Source organism: Callospermophilus lateralis, chromosome 2 (assembly GCF_048772815.1).
Source record: "Callospermophilus lateralis isolate mCalLat2 chromosome 2, mCalLat2.hap1, whole genome shotgun sequence".
Classification (NCBI taxonomy): domain Eukaryota; kingdom Metazoa; phylum Chordata; class Mammalia; order Rodentia; family Sciuridae; genus Callospermophilus; species Callospermophilus lateralis.
In genome coordinates, this window is record NC_135306.1 from 36,099,106 (window position 1) to 36,119,694 (window position 20,589).

Sequence of the window (20,589 nt, forward strand, 5' to 3'; positions counted from 1 at the left end):
ATAAATGAGCACAGGTGTAGCCATTATATTGGCAGAGCCTAGTCCTCAAGTATGAGCAGAGCTGAGATGGAGTTGGATGACAGGCAAGGCCTAGCCCCTCTGGGAAGGCACAGTAGAAGCAGCAATGATGCCTCAAGTCCAACATCACCACACATGTCTGACCCTGGGACACCAACCACCCAGAGCTGCCCCAGCCTGGAGCCCTGAACTTCCTACTTTAGAAGCAGCAGCAGCAGCCCCCGTTTTCAGTACTCCTACCTAGAAACATCACCTGGCTCTAAGGGAACTTGCTCTTCATCAATCACCCACCCCTGGGACCTAGACTGAAGTGGACTATCTCCTTCCAGGATTGGATATATGTATCCTATTCTTCATGCCCAACCACAGAAGTGTGTTTAAATAAATTCTGGTGAAGGTTCAGTGATGAAATGTGATACAGTCGCTAGGAAACCTATTTTGTGAAGAATTTGATGATGAAATGTTCACAATACAATAGAAAAAAAAGCAGATCACAAGACATCATATTTAATACATTCCTGATTTTATTTTTTAAACGTATCTTTCATAAACCGATGCAAAAAAAGTATGTAGAAAATTCTGGAAAACTATGAAAAAATAGTAAGAGATAATTCCTCTGTGTGATAGGATTACAAATAAGTACTGTTACCTTATTCTTTTCAATATCATCCCATATTTCTGAAATGAATATGACTTTGGACTTAAAAAACATTATTTCTTGCAATAATATTACAAGAAGGAAGGAAGATGATATGTTCGAAGACAGCCCAGGCAATTTAATAACATGCTGTCTCAAAATAAAATATGAAAGAAGAACTGGGAATATAGCTCAAAGATAGAGGGTCCCTGGTGGTGGGGGGTAGTGGGGAGAATGAAGAAAGGGAGGGGGAGAGAGAGAGACAGAAAGAAAAAGAAAGTAATTAAGAAATCTATTTTAAGAAATGGGAGATCTTCTTGCTCTACAAAAGAGGACAAAGGATAGGGCCTGAGCCAAGGGCTGGGAATTGAGGAAGACATAGCAGTTTCCAGACACTTGATGAGGCTGAACCAGGCAGACAGTGAAGCAGACAGGGTGGGGCTGAGAAATATGTGGAGGATGTTGACATATATGTTATATATGTGCAGTGATATTTGGGAAATAGAGATTTAATACATGACAAAATACATTATATATACAATCTCTGGGATTACAGATATGGGTGAGAGAGAGGGAGGACTGTGGGCTGATGCCAGTTTCAGGCTTGACTGTGGGCATTGACTTGCCACCACTGAACCCTGAGATGGGGAAGATGAGCTGAGCAGGAGGGGACAAAGGAGACAGAATGAGTCTGTTGAACTCAAGTGTCCACAGGGCAATCAAAGAGCACTGTCTGTGAACAGATGGAATAAGTGCGAATAGTCTTCCAGTTGTTTACCTTGACCTGTGCTCCTGATAAAATTCCAGAGCACAAATCATAATATAATGTGACAACAGATACCTTCTGCTGTTTATTAAAGTCTGCTTTTCAGTATCTGAATTGTGTGAATTTGTTTACCCTTATGGTGAAAGGACAGGAAGAAGGGGGGCAAGGAAGAAAGAAACCTGTACACACCCACGTGCCTGAGTAGATCCTGGCTAGAAAAGCTCCCTCTCACACACTCTTGGTCTCCACATAATGAAGCAATGGATTCTCTTTTGGTTTGAATAAACTCAGGTCCTGCAGCAATCCTGGAAGAAGACAGCCCACTTCAGTCCAGGTGACCAGGGCTGGTGAAGGAGAGACCCACTCTCAGAACCTGTAGTATCCAGAGGGCTGGACTGCAATGAGACCATCATCAGATTCTCTGTCCAGTCTCTTTGCTGTGGCCACTCAAGGGACAGTGAAAGGAACTTAGGTCCCTCAGATGCCCAACCTGCAACTTTGTGTCATTACAGAGTTTGAACTTTAAATTGGGCAGGGACTACCAGGTCCCTGAGAGCAAAATGCAAGCAGGCTGTCTGCATGGCAGGGGACCAGGACACTAGTCCTTGGGGCCCGTCAGCCTGGCCTACCCCAGCACAGTGCACCTGCTGGTAATGAACTCATCAATTCTTCCATGGCTCCCCCAAGCCTCAGGTCATCTTACCTGGCTCCAGCTCTCTGCATACAATTCTGCCACAGGCCAGTGGTTAGGAGGAGCAATCATCTGGTGTGTGAGTCTCACAAAAGCTTTTTAAAACATTTCAAAGCCAGAATATTTGCTTGGAGAAGGAGACACAAGAATAATAATAATATCATCCACCACTTGCTGCATATTGAACCCAGGCCAGGCTCTGCAGGAAGAGCTCTACTTCAGCTCACTGGATCCTCAATTGACACTTACCCAACAAGGAAATGCCACTACCTCCTGTTACAGGTAAGGAACTGGATTGAGAAAACTGTTAACGAGTGACAGGGATGGGACCCCCAATCAGTGTGACTCCAAAGCCCACCCCAATACCTCTGACACATAAGAGGAAGTGGTGACGCAGGAACCCAGATCCCAGGCATTACAAAATCTGGACCTGTGCTGGGCAGGCATTGCACACCTGTAATCTGCACAATCCAGAGGCTGAGGCAGGAGGACCCTAATTGTAAAGCACAGCAACTAAGGGAGGCTCTAAGAAACTTTGTGAGACCCTCTCAAAATAAAATTTTAAAAATAATAAAAAGGGCTGGGGATGTGGCTCAGTGGTAAATTGCCTCTGGATTCAAACCCAAGTACCAATTAAAAAAAATAAATAAAAAGCTGGACCTAAAGCTTCCTGCCTGTAATGTCTTTTCCTTTATTTTAAAATGATCTGTGAAGCCTAAAATAAGCATTATGTGGGTAAAGTTAGATTTACCAGTCAATGAGATTCATGTGATATTTACCTTACAAAGGAACCCTAGTTTCTCTGACCTCAGGATTGGAGGATTCTAGAGAGTCTGATTAAATGTTTGCAAGGTTACAGAGTCCAGAGGTCACCTAACTGACCAGCTCATTTCTCAGAAAGAGGAGCTGGATCCAGTCAGACTGCAGAACAGGAACAAAGCTAAACAATCAAATCTGGGCTCCATCTACCCACTCTAGGGCTCATTTCATGCTCACCCCACCATTCAAGAGGTGTAAAATTGTGAAATGAACTGAGACCATTACTTTCAGAGCCATTCAGTGTCCTATCATTCTGTGAATCTGGTCTTCTGGAAGACGACAGAGTGTGTGACATTGGCCGAGAGATGCCCTGGAATATACAGTAAAACAACATGGCACCCAAAGGCAGAGGGGCTGCTCAGCTGCTCTAGGCATGTGTTAAGAATACTTTGGGCCAGAGTATTGTGGGCAGGTGTGAAATGTGTCACAGCATTTCACTGCTGGTGGAAGATGCTCCAGGTGTCATTCCCTGGCCATAATAACTGGTAAAGCTTTTGATGGTGGAGCCTCCATCCACCAGGGTCTCTGAGGATAGGCCCCTGAAACCCACAGTGGACATACAGCATGAGAAGGTAAGAAACCTCTGTCATGTTGAGTCATAAAAAATATGAACCTGTGCATTAGCACAGCATAACCGAGTCGTCCTAACCTGTTCTCCTCAAAGTCCTATCCTTTGCCTGGGTTGTAGTCAAAGCTGTTGGGCACCTGCAACATTGGCTTTTCTATACTCAGACTCCTTTCTTTGGGCTGCTTTTATTTGCCAGGAATGTGCCACACTCTGACCTTTAAGCTGCAAGGAAACTCACCATGCCCCTGATGTAGCTCTCCAGAAAGAGCAACTCTTCCCACAGGCAGGAGCCTGGATCACAAGGCTCATCTCCCAGTAATCACAATGGTGGCATCATTCTATTGAAGAGTATGATGGACAAGGAAGTGGGTAAGGAGTGTTAGTCCCAAGGTGAGACATTGGGATGAGATTTTGGGATGAATAGCAGCTCTGGATTTCAATGAATGCTTAGTTCCATTAGAATGGCAATCACTGATACTCCTGGGCAGGGCACTTGGAGGGTGACAGTGATGAACAGACACAGCACTTTTGCTTCAATTGCTCATTATTCAACAGTCTAGTCAGAGAGAATCAGCAATCTAGCCAGAATTCAAGGCACAATGAAATTAATCTGTGTTAATGCAGGGCAACCATCCTGTAGTTTGGGTGGACAGTCCTTCAGAGCCATCAGAATGAGCTGCATGAAGAAAGTGCAGGGTGAACTCAGCCTATAAGAATAAGTAGACAACAAAGGACCGTCTAGCAGCCTTTGTCCCAGCAATGGCAGTAGTCTGGCCAAGCAGGTGTGTGTGAGGGGCTGTGTGGAAGTGAGGCAAGAGGGCAGGCCACAACAAGGAAATGCCACTACTTCTTGCCAGAATCCTCAAATGCCTGCACCTCTCCCTCTTGGGTCTTTGGTAAGAGACCAGAGTGAGGACAGAGATGCATACTCAGGGAATTACCACCTTCCTCTGCCTAAAAAAAAAAAAAGTCAGAATTTGAAATGAACATGTCTGTTGTAAGTGCACACAGAGCTGAGACAGAGCCCTCCCAGGGCTTCTTTCCAGATTTCAGATTTGACAATTGTCTTTATACCCCAGACTCATGGACAATACTGGAGGTCTAAAGCAAAGGAGGAAAGAGATGTGTCCAAGGTTGCTGGGACCCACAGAGTGAATAAATGAATATAAACTCCAGGAGGGTAGAAGACATGACTATTTCTGCTGTACCTGGCATAGGCATCAGCTCGTAGTACTTTCCCAGTGACTATTAGTCAAGTAGGAAATGAAGGACACAGCACACTGGGCATTTCTTTATCTTTGTGACAATCTAAGCCCAAGGAACTCTGCCTTCAAATGTTCATATGGATAATTTAAGGGGAATTACTGACCCAGATTGAGCAACTGCCATGTAAATTGCAGATTACAGAAACTGTCCCTTAACAAGCACCTTAATTCAGGTTAAAGAAAGGAAAACATGCATCAGCCCTCCACGGAGCCCTTGTCTTGAGAGGTGACAAGTACAGGCCAAGCAGGTACCTGTGGTTGAAGTTTCAATCTTCCATCTGGAGCCCCAGTAATATGTGGCTGTACCACCCTGGGTGGCTTACAAGCATGTCCATGTGTGTCTCCTCTGTGCTGCACAGATCTCCGATTTTCAAAGGGAAAGCAGTTTCAGAGGCAGTGAGTCTTGGTTAATATCATACAGCTACTACGTGCCGAAACAAGGAGACCATCTGGTGGATTTCTTAAACAGGCATTCAAACCTATTGAGTGCCTGCTCTTGGCAGCACCAGGTATGGGTAGTGCAGGAAGAAGGGCATATTGTTCTGCCCTCAAGGTGTGCTAGGGAAGGCAGGCAAATCACCTGCCACATAGTAATATAAAAGGATGGCTATGAGACAACAAGAAGGCAGCAGGTAACTCTGCAAGGAACAGAGGAAAGAAGAAAGAGGAGATCCAGAGCTGGTCTCTGAAAAATGAGCAGGGAGGCCCCTACTGGCAAGAAGGGAGGACATGCCTCAATCTTGGGCAAAGTAATATAGAGTTGGGAAAGACATGGTTCACTGGAGCATGGGGCCCATACAAACGGCAGATATGATTAAGCAGGAGCAATGAGAAAATATTCCAGCCCAAAATGAAAGACAGGCTCTATCTCTGTCCTAGTTTGTCTGACTTTACAGACAAACCAAGAGTGAGGGGGGGGAGCGGGAATGCGTTATGTCTACTGAACAATCAAAGTTCAACCTCACCTCCTATTTTTCCTTCACACCAGGGGCCACCTGACCCATAAGACAGTTTTTCTGTCCTAACAACACTATTATGCTTTGGGGACATATAGGCTCCCTCCTGTGAATATTGACGCTGTCCTTTCCCAAGGAGAGCTTGACACCAAGCTTGGCATAGCAGTGAAGGCTGCCTAGCAGCAAGCAGTCCCTGCCCACAATTCCCTTTTCTAAAGCTAGTCAACAACTGGCCACACCAAGGCCAGATTAGCTCCTGGTGTCCCCTGCTGGACTGACAGCTCTGCCAATCACACTTAACCTAAAAAGTAATATGGATGCTGTGGTGCAGGGGCTCTGATCCAGGAAACAAAGTTCTGGGCTCGGCAGGTGGAACGATTTACAAGATGCAAAGCCTCCTGCCTCCATCTTCAGTTTCAGCCCTCATTTTGCCCCCTGAACCCCCAAGTCTTTTCCATAGGCCTTTTATATGAAGGACAGATAAAGAAAGCACACTGCCAAGAGGCTACCTAAGGGGGCACAGGACACAAATTAAGGTTTATGACTTTGAGTATACAAGCAGAATCAGAATGTTTCTAGCATCGACTAAACATAAAATTGCCAGTTCCCAGCCCTGGAAATCTCAGCAAGAGGGCCCCAAAACAGCCATTTTGGGCTTGCCCCAACAGAGACACATAAGTGAGTCACTTGTATCTCATGACCAAGGTTAAATCCTGTGACCAGCAGCTCCACTGGGGTATATATGTTTATGTGTGTCTTTTCAAAAAAAAAAAACACACAATAAATGGTTTATGATTCCTTAAGGAGACAGGGCCATTATCGATTTACACACCCTATGAAGGCAAAATGTACCATCCTCAAGGCCCAGAGGGACACCTTCATGATCATCTATCACATACCTGCTTCTCAGAGATAATCTCACCTCAGTCAAAGAAGACAGTCAGCAAGAGGGATGGGATAGAATTTATTGATCTTATTTTTCTTACTGATGTAGACTCAGCACCTGAAACAATACCTAGCACATACTGAATGAATCAGCAAATGAAGAAATCCGTAATGCTGAGGACATAATTCAGTCATAAGAAGTCATAATGAAGAAAAAATGCTTACTTTAAAAGGTTAGAATACTTTGGATTAAAAACCACAAAATATGTCAAAGATTCTCCTCTGAGAGCTTCAGACAAGAACAGCCAGTAAGTAGTCCAGGAGGCTGAGATGCACCACATCGCCCCCTAGATAAGGTGGGAAGAACTGCAAGCTGGGAGGTCCAGCTGCAGGCCTGAAGGCCAGCCACTCTCTCTTGTACAGATGATAAAACTCGGTTCCATAGAGGGAGGCTGACTAACTGCAAGTCACACATCTACCACCCTTGGTCCCAAACCAGCAAGAGCTTCTTTCCAAAAGCTCTGTGGTCCAGATTGTTAAAGAGCAAAGACGATGATATGGAGGAAACAAACCAGACAGCCGTGATGGACTATGTCCTGCTGGGGCTCCATGGGCACCGTGACGTAGAGGTGGTCCTGTTGGTGCTTTGCCTGGGCATCTACTGCATGAATCTGCTGGGGAACTCCCTCCTCATGGTGCTGATCATGTTGGACCCCCACCTGCACAACCCCATGTACTTCTTTCTCAGCAACCTCTCCCTCATAGATATCTGTGCCACCTCCTCCTTCATACCTCTCATGCTCACCAACTTCCTACAAACCAGAAGTACCATTTCCTTCCCAGCCTGTGCCCTACAGATGTTTTTGACCCTGGCTTTGGGCACTACAGAGTGCCTGCTCCTGGCTGCGATGGCCTATGACCGTTATGTGGCTATCTGCCACCCACTCAGGTACACAGAGCTCATGACTGGGCAGATGTGCATGCAGATGGCAGCGCTGAGCTGGGGGACAGGCTTTGTCAACTCACTGCTACAGTCCATCCTGATCTGGCGCCTCCCCTTCTGTGGCCACAATGTCATCAACCACTTCTTCTGTGAGATCTTAGCAGTGCTGAAACTCGCCTGTGGGGACATCTCCCTTAATGCCCTGGTATTGATGGTGGCTGCAACCATCCTGACAGTGACCCCTCTCTTGCTCATCTGCCTCTCCTACATTTTCATCCTGGCTGCCATCTTTCGGGTTCCCTCTGCTTCAGGCCGGCGCAAAGCCTTCTCCACCTGCTCTGCACACCTCACAGTGGTGGTGATTTTCTATGGGACCATCTCCTTCATGTACCTCAAGCCTAAGGCAAAGAACCCCAACGTGGATAAGATTATCACATTGTTTTATGTTGCCGTGACACCCTCACTGAACCCCATCATCTACAGCCTAAGAAATGCAGAGGTGAAAGCAGCTGTCACAGCTCTGCTTGGGGGAGGTCTGTTCACTAGAAAATTCTCCCACGTTTACTGTTGCCCTTCAACTCTGTCAGTCAACATGAGCTAGCCTATCTTGTAGTAATGGAATCATTAATTAAGTGGCTTAAAACCAACAGATTTCTCACTTATGTCCCAGGTCCATAAGGGTTTGGCTGGGGTTCTGCTCTGCTTCCTTTTATCCACCCTCACCCCCACCACAGGACCCATGATGACAAAGTACTTACCATCTGTAACATGGCTGGGCACCATTATAAAAAGAGAAGAGAAGGTGTCCTTTCTCTCCCTTCACACCCACCTTCTTCCAGACTGTCATTCCAGGGTCCTGGAGTACCTTCGTGCCCACCACAAGACACAGAGTTACCAAGTTTCATTGGTGTCTCCAGCTGCTCCCAAGGCTCTGTCCCTCTAGTCTCTAAAAGAAATTCCTCACATTCCTCATAGTGGTTCTGCCATTGAAGTCTAGCCCCAATTGATCCATCACTCTTTTGATCGAGACCCTTCATGGCTCCCCATCACCACAGCATTAAGTCCAAATCCTTGCTGAGTCTTCAAGGCCCCCAGAGTCTGGCAGCATCTGCTTCTTCAGCCTGACTTCCACTTCACCCTCCACACAGGCTGGCCCATCACTACATCCTCTGCACTGCCCCCACCTCCAGGTCTTTGCTCCTGCTGTTCTCAGTCACACTGGGATGAGTTTTCAAAGCCAGCTCAGACACCATCTCTTTCATGCATTCTTCTCTGATGCACTTTGAGACTGTCCCCTTTATATCCTACAGCACCTTTCACTTTACCTGTCTCATCCTGACATGTGACATTTCCTCATCATCAGAGCTCCTTGGGGGCAGCATGCCACCAGGTCTCACCTACTGCTGTAGCTCTAGGAGGGCTTTCTCTACAGCAGATTTCCTGAACTGACTTGTTACCCAGAAGCTTTGAGCATTGAGCCCAGTGGTGCTGAGTATCTCCAAGCAGTGGCAGGTGGACAGGGGTCCTGGTGTGGTTATGTACAGATAGGTGAAGGGAACAGCAGCATTGCTGGCCTCAGTCTTGTCCTCGATGCAGGCAGGGCTGCTCTGGACCTTGGGCTGTCTCCTGTGAGACAAGTCAGGAGACAGCCAAGGGCTGCTGACCTGCTTGGCTCTTAGGCCCGGCTCTGTCTTATGGTGGTATTCTTTCCACCAGGGATCCCACAGGCACCTCACACTCAACATGTCCAAATCGGAAATCATCCCCAACCCCCAAGTGATGGCACCATCTTTAGAAATGACACCATTCTAAAACAGTACAGAAGATATCACTTATTCTCTGCTTCAATGACCAGACACAAGTACTACAGTCCACTAAGTTACCCAGAATTCATTTAGGATTTGGGGTGTTTTTTCAAACATCATTTTACCTTTCAGGCTCAATGAGGCACTTGCTCCACAAACCATATTTTCAAGTGTATAGAAGGAAGGAAATGACCAAAAGTTTCTGGAAAAGGGACTTGTATTAAAGCCTTCTATCTTTGATAAGGCAGGATACAGAGCATGGGGGTGGGGAGTCAAAGCTGAATCAGCAAATATTGAAGACACACCCAGCAGAATCACTGAGAACTGACTTTCTCCTCTGAAATATTCTATGCTGAACAAAGACTGTGGGAAAATCTAAATATTGTTTCTGGAGTGTGGAGATTTGGGGAAATCATCTGACTGATAGTCTATGACTGATAATGTTCTCCAAAAAAATTCTAAAAAGTCAGTAATTTTTTTTAAGGTAGTAAAAATCCACACTGGTATAGTTCATTCAAATTGCTCTATGAGGCAACTGGTCTCCTGAAACATGTGAAATAATTTTTAGGTTGGTATTTGTTTTGTCAACAAGAAAAAGAAGGCTGAGTTTGGCTCGATGGTAGAGCACTTGCTTAGCATGTGTGAGGCACTGGGTTTGATTCTCAGCACCACATATGAGTCAATGAATAAAGTAAAGGTCCATCAACAACTGAAAAATAATATTAAGAAAGAGAAGTGTTAGAAATAACAGAGAAAATTCGGGGGATTTAACAAAAGAAATTTCTACTTCAAATTGGATTCTTTTAATAAAATTCTAATCTAATTGATCACTTTCCCAGCTTTGGAATTATTTTCTCTACAGAATTTGATATTTTAATAATATAACTACAGAGTTCATTTAAGGCTCCAAAATGAATAAACCAGGCATCAGAGAATGTCCAAACTCAAAATGCAAACTTTGGAATATCTGCACTGAGGATTTAGTGGAACTACTGTCACTCTCTTATCTTTGGTTTCCTAATCCATTTACTCTTAGGAACACTTTTGGGATTTGCTAAGGGTCACTGAGATTTACATGTGATGGGATGACAACAGAAAGAGTAATGAAAAGGAGAGTTTTCAGCCAGGATGTCAGCAATCAGCAAGACTGCACAGCCCAGAATGTGAGTTCTAACTGGGCCTTTGCAGTTTGCACAACTGCCATGCTGGGATTTTTATATTTGGTTTGGTTATATTTTTGATCTCCTGATTGGCTCTTATCTTTGAAGAATTTGGGGAGAGCTGGGAATTTGTCTCAGTGGTAGAGCACTTGCTTAGCATGCAAGAAGCACAAGGTTACATCTCCAGAACAAAAACAGAGGGGGGAAAACGATGCAAAAATTTGGGAAGAACCTCTAACTTAAGGTGATTGTTTCCATACTCCAACACTTATGAAACACTACAGTCATAAGAGAAATATATCAACACCTACTCACTGCTGTGGGTGTGAGGGGAACAACATAGCTTGAGGGACCTGGAGTCACGCTGAGTGAGAATCTAAGCTCTACCATTGACATTTTCCCTTAGGCAAACTACATAACTTTCCTTAATCTACAAAAAAATTAAATGATAAGAATAAAACTGCCTACATTTCATTACAGGATTTGTGATAGTAAATCTGAGTGTCCTCTTGCTTAGACGAGAGATGATTAGTTAACTAGTAAAGTATATTTCTGACAGAGTCAGTGAGTGTGTTTCCAGAGACAACTGAAATGGGGACAGCAAGCTGAAAGTGAGCAGCATGGTCCTACAGACCAGGGCCCCAGATGGAACAAAAGCAGAAGAGGAAGCCACACAGTACCTGCAGGCTCTCTTCTATGAGAGCAGGTGTGTCTGTTGCTTTGCCCATCACCCATGGACATCAGACTGGCTTCTTCAGCCTTTCATCCTGGAATCACCTCCAGTAACCCTTCAGGAGGCTTCCAAGTGTTCAGTATAAAGCCATGACTACATCGTTGGTCCCTCTTACCCTGAGACTCCAGCTTCTTAGCCAGAGGGATTCAGATCCTTCTTAGTTTCTCTGGCTCTCCAGCTTTCAGACAGTCATTATGGGACAATACAGCCTTGATGATGTGAGCCAAACTAATAAATCCATCTTTAAATTCATATATACATATATGCATATATGTATATATGAATTTATATGTACACACACATGTACTTTACATATAAATATATCACATGTCATATATAATATATAATATATTATATATATAATATATATTCTATGGATCCTATTCCTTTAGAGAACCCAAATACAGTGTTAATGTGAGGACTAAAATAGCTGTGTCTGAAACAGCACATGTTCAGTGGACATCATTTTGCTGTTATTATTATTCAAACTCTTTGGCTATACACAAAATCAATTGCAAGTTTGTGGACTGTTTAGGAGTATTTCAACAAGTTTTATGTTTGTAAGCACTGAATTATAAACCTGCTGTCTCTTCCTTGGCCCTCAATAGGAACCTGTTTGCCAGTCCCAGGAGTCCAGTGTCCTAGACTTTAACAGGGACCAGACTGTCAGCTACTGTCTTGGTACTGTCAACTGCAACATGACCAATGCTTCCTCAAATAAACACTGCTGCAGAATAAAACAAGTCTAAACTCCTGAAAGAATGGGAAAGGAGAGGATATAGGGAACCTTCCCTGGAAACTGAATGACTAGAACCTCTCATTTTGGCCCATGTAATAAAAGAATAGGAGTCAGAGAAGGATTCCAGCCAACACCTAAAGCCAGAAGCTCTTCCTTACTCTCTTGCTTCTTGCCTGGTTTGAGAGAGTAGGAGCTCTCTTTGTGGTACCAGGTACTGGAGGCTCCCCTAGCACTCCAACTAGAGAGAAGGTCTTTTGTTTTCAAGTCAATATGCCATTGTATCCAGAAAAGGAAGTGTCAGCCAGCCTAACACTCTGGAGTCAATGCCCAGGATGCTTGTGCCAAGTCCAGGGGACTGAATATGCTCTCCCCACACACTCCACGCTCCTGACACACTGAAGCACTCATGCTAGTTGTGAATCACATTCCACCTGCATGTAGCCAAGAGTGGGCTGGTGGAACAGCTGTTGCTATAGGATTTGGTGAGCAACAGTATGGAGGGCATCTGGCAATGAGAAAGGGAGACAGTGTCTAATATAAAAATAAAGTGAGCCACTATCAGAGCAGGCCTGAAAAGGGACCCAACCAAGAAAAACTGGTATATGTTCTTCTGTACAGCATGGTTGTAGCCCACACTTCCTCAACCAGGGACCAGGCTGGGGAGTCAGGGAGTAGGACTCTCAGTTTCAGCACATTGGACCTTTTCTTTCTCCCAGATGAAAAGTAGGTTATTGTAACATGGACATATGTCTGATCTAGTAATGCTGGACACAAGAGAGGCACTAGTGGTTTCTGTGGTACCCTTGTTGCCAAGACATGAGGACAGTCTGAATCCCTCTAAGATTCCTGCAGTACCCATGGGCAGGCACTCTATGTCACAAGATGACAAGAACAGATGAGATGACAAGATCGCTAGATGTAGAATCTTGGTGGGGCAGAAAGCCTACTTGGAGGGAAATCACATTAATAGACTCACTTTTCTACTTTTTCTGATATCCAAGATGCTGATTCACCAATAAATATTATGGAAAAATCTATAATATCTAATGCTTGTGTGTGAACATTTCTGTATAAGGTGGAGTAGGAAAATTCAGGAGAGGAATCATGAAAATTCCACAATGAGAGTTCAGGGGATTCCAACATAAATCTTGCTGAGTGTGGTGGCACACAGTAACCCAAGCTACTCAGGTTAAAGCAGCAACATCTTTTGATCTCAGGAATTCCAGATCAGTCTGCATAACATAGTGAGACTCCAATCTCAAATCAATAACAACAACAACAAAAATCTAGAAATCTCTGTCAAAATGTATTTCTTTGAGCTGGGATTTTATATTACATTGCCATGTCCCATGATGCCTCAGGACCAAGAGATCCAGACTTACCCACACTTTGTCCAGAGACAAAGAGAAATCCCTTCTGCCTTCCAAAGTTTCCTGTGAGAACATGCAGGTGCAGTTGTACATGACTGCAATCCCAGAGACTTCTGAAGCAGGAGGACAGCCTCAGCAACTTAAGGAGATCCTATCTCAAAATTTTAAGAAATGGAATGGACTGGGGAGGTCACTCTGATTAATCATCCCTGGGTTCAAGTCCGAGTCCAGAAAGAACAACAAACGAATGAAGGAACAAAGGAATAAAGGAAGATTGCCCTTGCCTGTGCTCTCCTAGTGTCTCTCCTGTGCCCACTCAATCCAGCAAGGCACTCCAGAGATAGCAAAATGGACCTGAGTTTCTGAAGCCCAGGCCCCTTAGTTGCCTAACCTGAAATTTTGTTATAGTTGGAGAGTGTGAACTTTAAATTGGGCAGGGACTACCAGGTCCCTGGGAGTAAGAGACAAGCAGGCTGTCTGTGTGTCAGGGGACTAGGTCTCTAGTCCTTGGGGCTCCTTAGTCTGGCCCACCCCAGCCTAGTGAAGCTGCTGGTAATGAATTCAGCACTTTTTCCATGGCTCTCTCAAACCTCAGAGCAGTTCACCTGGCTCAAGCTCTCTCTTACAAGCCAGTGAGTAGGACAAAAAGAGCTGTCAGTCTGGTGTGTGAGACTCACAAAAGCTATCTCAAAGTTAGAATATTTGCTTGGAGAAGGAGACACAATAATAATAATAATATCATCCACCACTTGCTGCATATTGACCCCAGGCCCAGCTCTGCAGTAAGAGCTCTACTTAAGCTCACTGATCCCCAGCTGATAACTCGCCCAACAAGGAAATACCACTACCTCCTATTACAGGTAAGGAACCTGGGTGGAGAACCTGTTAGCAAATGACAGGGTCTGGACACCCAGTCAGTTTGAATTCAAGCCCATGCCAACTCCTCTGCCATACAACATGACATGGTGATCCAGGAACCCCAGATCCAGGCATTTCAAAAGCTGGACCAGAAGCTTCCTGTCTGTGATGCTCCTTCCTCTTTTAAGATATCTGTGCATCATAAAATAAGCATTAAGTGGGTAAAGTTAGGTTTATCAGCCAATGAGAATCATGTGATATGAACTTACAAAGGAACTCTAGTCTCTTTGACCGCACAGTTGAAGGATTCTAGAAAGATTCAGAGAAAATGTTTGTAAGACCACAGAGTCCACATAATTGACCAGCTCATTTCTCAGGAAAAGGAGCTTGATAAATCTAACCTGGTCTAATCCAACCTCAATCAATCTAACCTGAATCTAAGCTGGTCTCCACCTTCCCACTCCAGGACTCCTTCCATGCACTACCCAATACAAAGAAGTTATAAAATTGTGAAGTGAAACTAGACCATTACTTTCAGAGGCACTCAGTGTTTTATTGCTCTGAGAATCTGATACAGGGACATGTCAGAGTGTGTGACATTGGCAGAGAGATGCTAGAATAGCATTTGGAATGTGCTGGGGAAAAAAAGTCACCCAGAGAGAAGCTACTCAGTAATAGCAATGTCTTCCTTCATTCTGGACATACGTTACAAATACTCAGGGTTAGTGTGTTGTGGGCACATGTGAAGTGTGTCACTTCTGTGTCAGAGCATTTTATTGTTGGTGGAAGATATTCCAGGTGTCATTCCCTGGCCACATAACTTTAAAGCCCACATTGTAGAGCCTCCATCCACCAGGGACTATGTGGACAGGTCCCTGAAACCCACAGTGGACATGCAGCATGAGAAGGCAAGAAACCTCTTCATGTTAATTCATAAACATTATGCATCCCTGGGGGCTGGGGCTGTAGCTCAGTGGCAGAGCACTTGCCTAGAATGTGTGAGGCACTAGTTTAGATCCTTAACACTACATAAAAATGAAAAAAATATAGGCATGCTGTCAATCTACAACTACAAAAATAATTTTTAAAAAATATACATCTTTGCATTACTGCAGCAAAACCAAGCCCATCCTTAATGGTTCTCCCCAAAGTCGCATCCTTTGCCCACGTAATGGTCAAAGCTGTTGCTCATCTAAAAAGTATCACATTTTCTATATACAGACTCCTTCTTTATGGCTGTTTCTATTAGACAGGAATGTGCTATGACCTGACCCTTAAGTTGCTAGGAAACCCACCATGCTCCCGATCTAGTGCTCCAGAAACAAAGACTGTCCCTCCAGGTGGAACTGGCCCCCAGAGCGTTTCTTCCAAAAGTATGTATTTTTCTTTTGGGGGTAGAATGAAGACGGAGGGGGGTGATCTCAAGATGAGACGCTGGGATCAAGATTTTTGGAAGAATGGCAGCACTAGAGCTCAATAAATGGTCACTTGCATTAGAATGGCAACCACTGACACTCCTGGGTACAGGGCAATTAGAGGGTGACAGTGATAAACCAAACATAGCACTTTCTCTCCAATTGTTCATATTCAACAATCTAGTCAGACAGAGGGAATCAGCAATCTTTCCAGAATTTAAGGCACAATGAAATTAATCTGTGCTAAAATTGGAAAACCATCAACTGATGGGATGGTCAGTTCTACCTTGTGCCATCAGAGAGGGTGACACACAAAATGTGCAGTGTGAACTCAGCCTGGAAGAATAAGTGGACAAAAAGGGACAGTCCAGCAGCCTTTGTCTCAGCAATAGCAATAGTCTGACCAGGTTGGAACAGGTGTGCATGAGGTGTGGTGTGGAAGTTAGGGCAGGCCCAGAGCCTGCTGCCAGAAGCCTCAAATGCCTGCACCTCTCCCTCTGGGTCTTTGATCAGAGGCCAGGGTGAGGAGAGAGCGGCACACCCAGTGGTTTCCATTATCCCCTGTCTGAAAACATGTGTCAGAATTTGAAATGAACATAGGTCATGTTGTAAGCACACATGGAGCAGAGACATCGCCCTCCCAGGACTTCTTCCCAGATTTCAGGTTTGACAGTGATCTTTACACCCCAGACTCATGGATAATGTCAGAGGTCTAAAGCCAGGGAAGGAATGGATGGTTGCTGAGATTCAGAGAATGAGTACATGAGTGTAAGCTCCAGGAAGGCAGAAGACAAGACTGTGTTTGGCGTACTCTCTGCACCAGGCACAGGCACCAGCTTGTAGTAGCCACTTGACCCCTAAAACAGCTTTCCTGTGCTAACACTACTATTGGGCTTTGGGGACATGAGAGCTCCCTCCTGTGAATTTTAACACTTTCCTATTCCAAGAAGGCCTTGAGACCAGCTTGGCACAGCAATGGAGGCTGCTGGGAACAAACCTCAGCCTCCTTCTTGCCTTTCTAAAACTAGTCAATAACCGGCCACGCCAAGACCAGATGAGCTCCAGGTGTGCCTACTTGCCCGGCATCCCTGCCAATCTCACTTATCCCAAAAAGCAATTAGGAAGCCCACAAGTGAGTCTCTTGGTTCTCTTGACCAGGGATAAATCCTGTGACCAGCAATTCTATTGTACCTCTATATCTACCTCTATCGGGGTACAAATGTTCATGTGTGTTCATTTGAAAAAGCAATGAATGGTTTCTGATTCCTTAAGGAGAAATGACCATAATTCAGAATTACACACCAAAGTGTTCCATCCCCAGGGCCCTGAGGGACACTGGGTAAGATCAGCCATCATACACCTGCTTCCCAGAATGTCACCTCAGTCAAGGAAGTGAGGGTACAACAGAGACAGTGTGGAATCTTTTGTTCTCTTATTTTTCTTACTGGTATAGCCCCAGCACCTGAAACAATACCTATCACAGGGTATGAATGAATCACTAAATGAAAGAATCTGAAACACAGTGGGCATTATTAGGCATAGGAAGTCATAACTGAGAAAAGATGGTTCCTTTGAATGGTAGGAACTCTTTTTTTAAAAAAAGAAAACGTGTCACATATATTTCGTATTCTACTGTCCCCTCTGAAATCCCCTGGGAAGAACAGCCAAGAGTATAGAGAGCCAAGATGTTGCACATTCCCCTCAAAGTCCATAGAACAGCAGAGCTGGGAGGGCCAGATGCAGGCCTGAAGGCCTCTCTCTCCTTATACAGATGATAAAACTCGGTTCCAGAGAGGGAGGCTGACACACTGCAAGTCACACATCCAGCATCACCCTTGGTCCCCACACCAGCAAGAGCTTCTTTCTAAAAGCTATGTGGTCCAAATGAAAGAGCAAAGAGGATGAGATGGAGGAGACAAACCAGACAGCCGTGATGGACTATGTCCTGCTGGGGCTCCATGGGCCCATGACCTAGAGATGGTCCTGTTTGTGCTTTGCCTGGGCATCTACTGCATGAATCTGCTGGGGAACTCCCTCCTCATGGTGCTGATCATGCTGGACCCCCACCTGCACAACCCCATGTACTTCTTTCTCAGCAACCTCTCCCTCATAGATATCTGTGGCACCTCCTCCTTCATACCTCTCATGCTCACCAACTTCCTACAAATCAGAAGTATCATCTCCTTCCCAGCCTGTGCCCTGCAGATATTCTTGACCCTGGCTTTGGGTGCTACAGAATGCTTGCTCCTGGCTGCGATGGCCTATGACAATTATGTGGCTATCTGCCACCCACTCAGGTACACAGAGCTCATGACTGGGCATGCAGATGGCAGCGCTGAGCTGGGGGACAGGCTTTGTCAACTCACTGCTACAGTCCATTCTGATCTGGTGCCTCCCCTTCTGTGGCCACAATGTCATCAACCACTTCTTCTGTGAGATCTTAGCAGTGCTGAAACTCGCCTGTGGGGACATCTCCCTTAATGCCCTGGTATTGATGGTGGCTACAACCATCCTGACAGTGACCCCTCTCTGCTCATCTGCCTCTCCTACATTTTCATCCTGGCTGCCATCTTTCGGGTTCCCTCTGCTTCAGGCCGGCGCAAAGCCTTCTCCACCTGCTCTGCACACCTCACAGTGGTGGTGATTTTCTATGGGACCATCTCCTTCATGTACCTCAAGCCTAAGGCAAAGAACCCCAATGTGGATAAAATTTTCACACTGTTTTATGCCGTCGTGACACCCTCACTGAAACCCATCATCTACAGCCTAAGAAATACAGAGGTGAAAGCAGCTGTCACAGCTCTGCTTGGGGGAGGTGTCTGCTCACTAGAAAATTCTCCCACGTTTACTGTTGCCCTCCAACTCTGTCAGTCAACATGAGCTAGCCTATCTTGTGGTAATGGAATCATTAATTAAGTGGCTTAAAACCAACAGATTTCTCACTTATGTCCCAGGTCCATAAGGGTTTGGCTAGGGTTCTGCTCTGCTTCCTTTTATCCACCCTCACCCCCACCACAGGACCCATGATGACAAAGTACTTACCATCTGTAACATGGCTGGGCACCATTACAAAAAGAGAAGAGAAGGTGTCCTTTCTCTCCCTTCACACCCACCTTCTTCCAGACTGTCATTCCAGGGTCCTGGAGTACCTTCGTGCCCACCACAAGACACAGAGTTACCAAGTTTCATTGGTGTCTCCAGCTGCTCCCAAGGCTCTGTCCCTCTAGTCTCTAAAAGAAATTCCTCACATTCCTCATAGTGGTTCTGCCATTGAAGTCTAGCCCCAATTGATCCATCACTCTTTTGATCGAGACCCTTCATGGCTCCCCATCACCACAGCATTAAGTCCAAATCCTTGCTGAGTCTTCAAGGCCCCCAGAGTCTGGCAGCATCTGCTTCTTCAGCCTGACTTCCACTTCACCCTCCACACAGGCTGGCCCATCACTACATCCTCTGCACTGCCCCCACCTCCAGGTCTTTGCTCCTGCTGTTCTCAGTCACACTGGGATGAGTTTTCAAAGCCAGCTCAGACACCATCTCTTTCATGCATTCTTCTCTGATGCACTTTGAGACTGTCCCCTTTATATCCTACAGCACCTTTCACTTTACCTGTCTCATCCTGACATGTGACATTTCCTCATCATCAGAGCTCCTTGGGGGCAGCATGCCACCAGGTCTCACCTACTGCTGTAGCTCTAGGAGGGCTTTCTCTACAGCAGATTTCCTGAACTGACTTGTTACCCAGAAGCTTTGAGCACTGAGCCCAGTGGTGCTGAGTATCTCCAAGCAGTGGCAGGTGGACAGGGGTCCTGGTGTGGTTATGTACAGATAGGTGAAGGGAACAGCAGCATTGCTGGCCTCAGTCTTGTCCTCGATGCAGGCAGGGCTGCTCTGGACCTTGGGCTGTCTCCTGTGAGACAAGTCAGGAGACAGCCAAGGACTGCTGACCTGCTTGGCTGTTAGGCCTGGCTCTGTCTTATAGTAGTACTCTTCCCACCAGGGATCCCACAGGCACCTCACACTCAACATGTCCAAATCGGAAATCATCCCCAACCCCCAAGTGATGGCACCACCCTCAGGAATGGCACCATCCTAAAACAGTACAGAAGACATCACTTATTCTCTTCTTCAAAGACCAGACACAATTACTACAGTCCACTAAGTTACCCAGAATTCATTTAGGATTTGGGGTGTTTTTTCAAACATTTCATCTTTCAGGTTTAATGAAGCACTTGCTCCTAAACCATATTTTCAAGTGTATAGAAGGAAGGAAATGACCAAAAGTTTCTGGAAAAGGGACTTGTATTAAATCCTTCTATCTTTGATAAGGCAGGATACAGAGCATGGGGAAGGGAGGCAAAGCCGAATCAGCAAATATTGAAGACACACCCAGAGGAATCATTGAGAACTGACTTTCTCCTATGAAATATTCTATGCTGAACAAATACTGTGGGATAATCTAGATATTGTTTCTGGAATGTGGAGATTTGGGGAAATCATCTTATCGTCTACTTAACATTCTCAGTGTTAAGTAGGATTTAGAGCATAAGAAGGGATAGATAGCAAAGACATAAATGTAGGTAACACCCGCAAGCTTTTAGTCCACCTAATACACTTTCTGAATCACTTTTCTTTGAAGGAAAACTGGGTCATATTGCAACTAACGGAGGAAGCTAGATGGCCACAAGGGGGAATTCAAGCCCCTAATGTGAAAGTTCCAGATCTTGGTTGTGTATGTGCAATAATCTGAGGGACTGACCTAAAATTCACCTGTTGCTAGTTAACATATCATTAATATTGTGGTTTGTTCCCCCTGTGTGCATTTCCCAAGGAAAAATAAATTTACACATGGCCAGTAAAGAAAAAATTACACTAAAGTAAACTGTCAATCAAGGTTCCAATGAACCCCAATCCACCCAGGGGAAAAGGGGTAGGTAAAATTATCACAGCCCAATAAAAGT

General features: G+C 45.2%; 1 protein-coding gene and 1 pseudogene across 1 annotated transcript; both read left to right on the forward strand.

The window, feature by feature from the left end:
• Nucleotides 1-7,162: 7,162 nt before the first annotated feature.
• Nucleotides 7,163-8,149, forward strand: LOC143385681 (olfactory receptor 13C7-like). Its single transcript, XM_076841244.2, has one exon. It carries the CDS (start codon nt 7,163-7,165, stop codon nt 8,147-8,149), a length of 987 nt encoding a protein of 328 aa, XP_076697359.2.
• A 9,385-nt stretch (nt 8,150-17,534) lies between these two features.
• Nucleotides 17,535-18,508, forward strand: LOC143385686 (olfactory receptor 13C7-like; annotated as a pseudogene).
• The last annotated feature ends 2,081 nt before the right edge of the window (nt 18,509-20,589 follow it).

Excerpts from the sequence above, each read along its gene's own strand:
- LOC143385681 (XM_076841244.2), top strand. The coding sequence starts at position 7,163 with ATGGAGGAAACAAACCAGACAGCCGTGATGGACTATGTCCTGCTGGGG.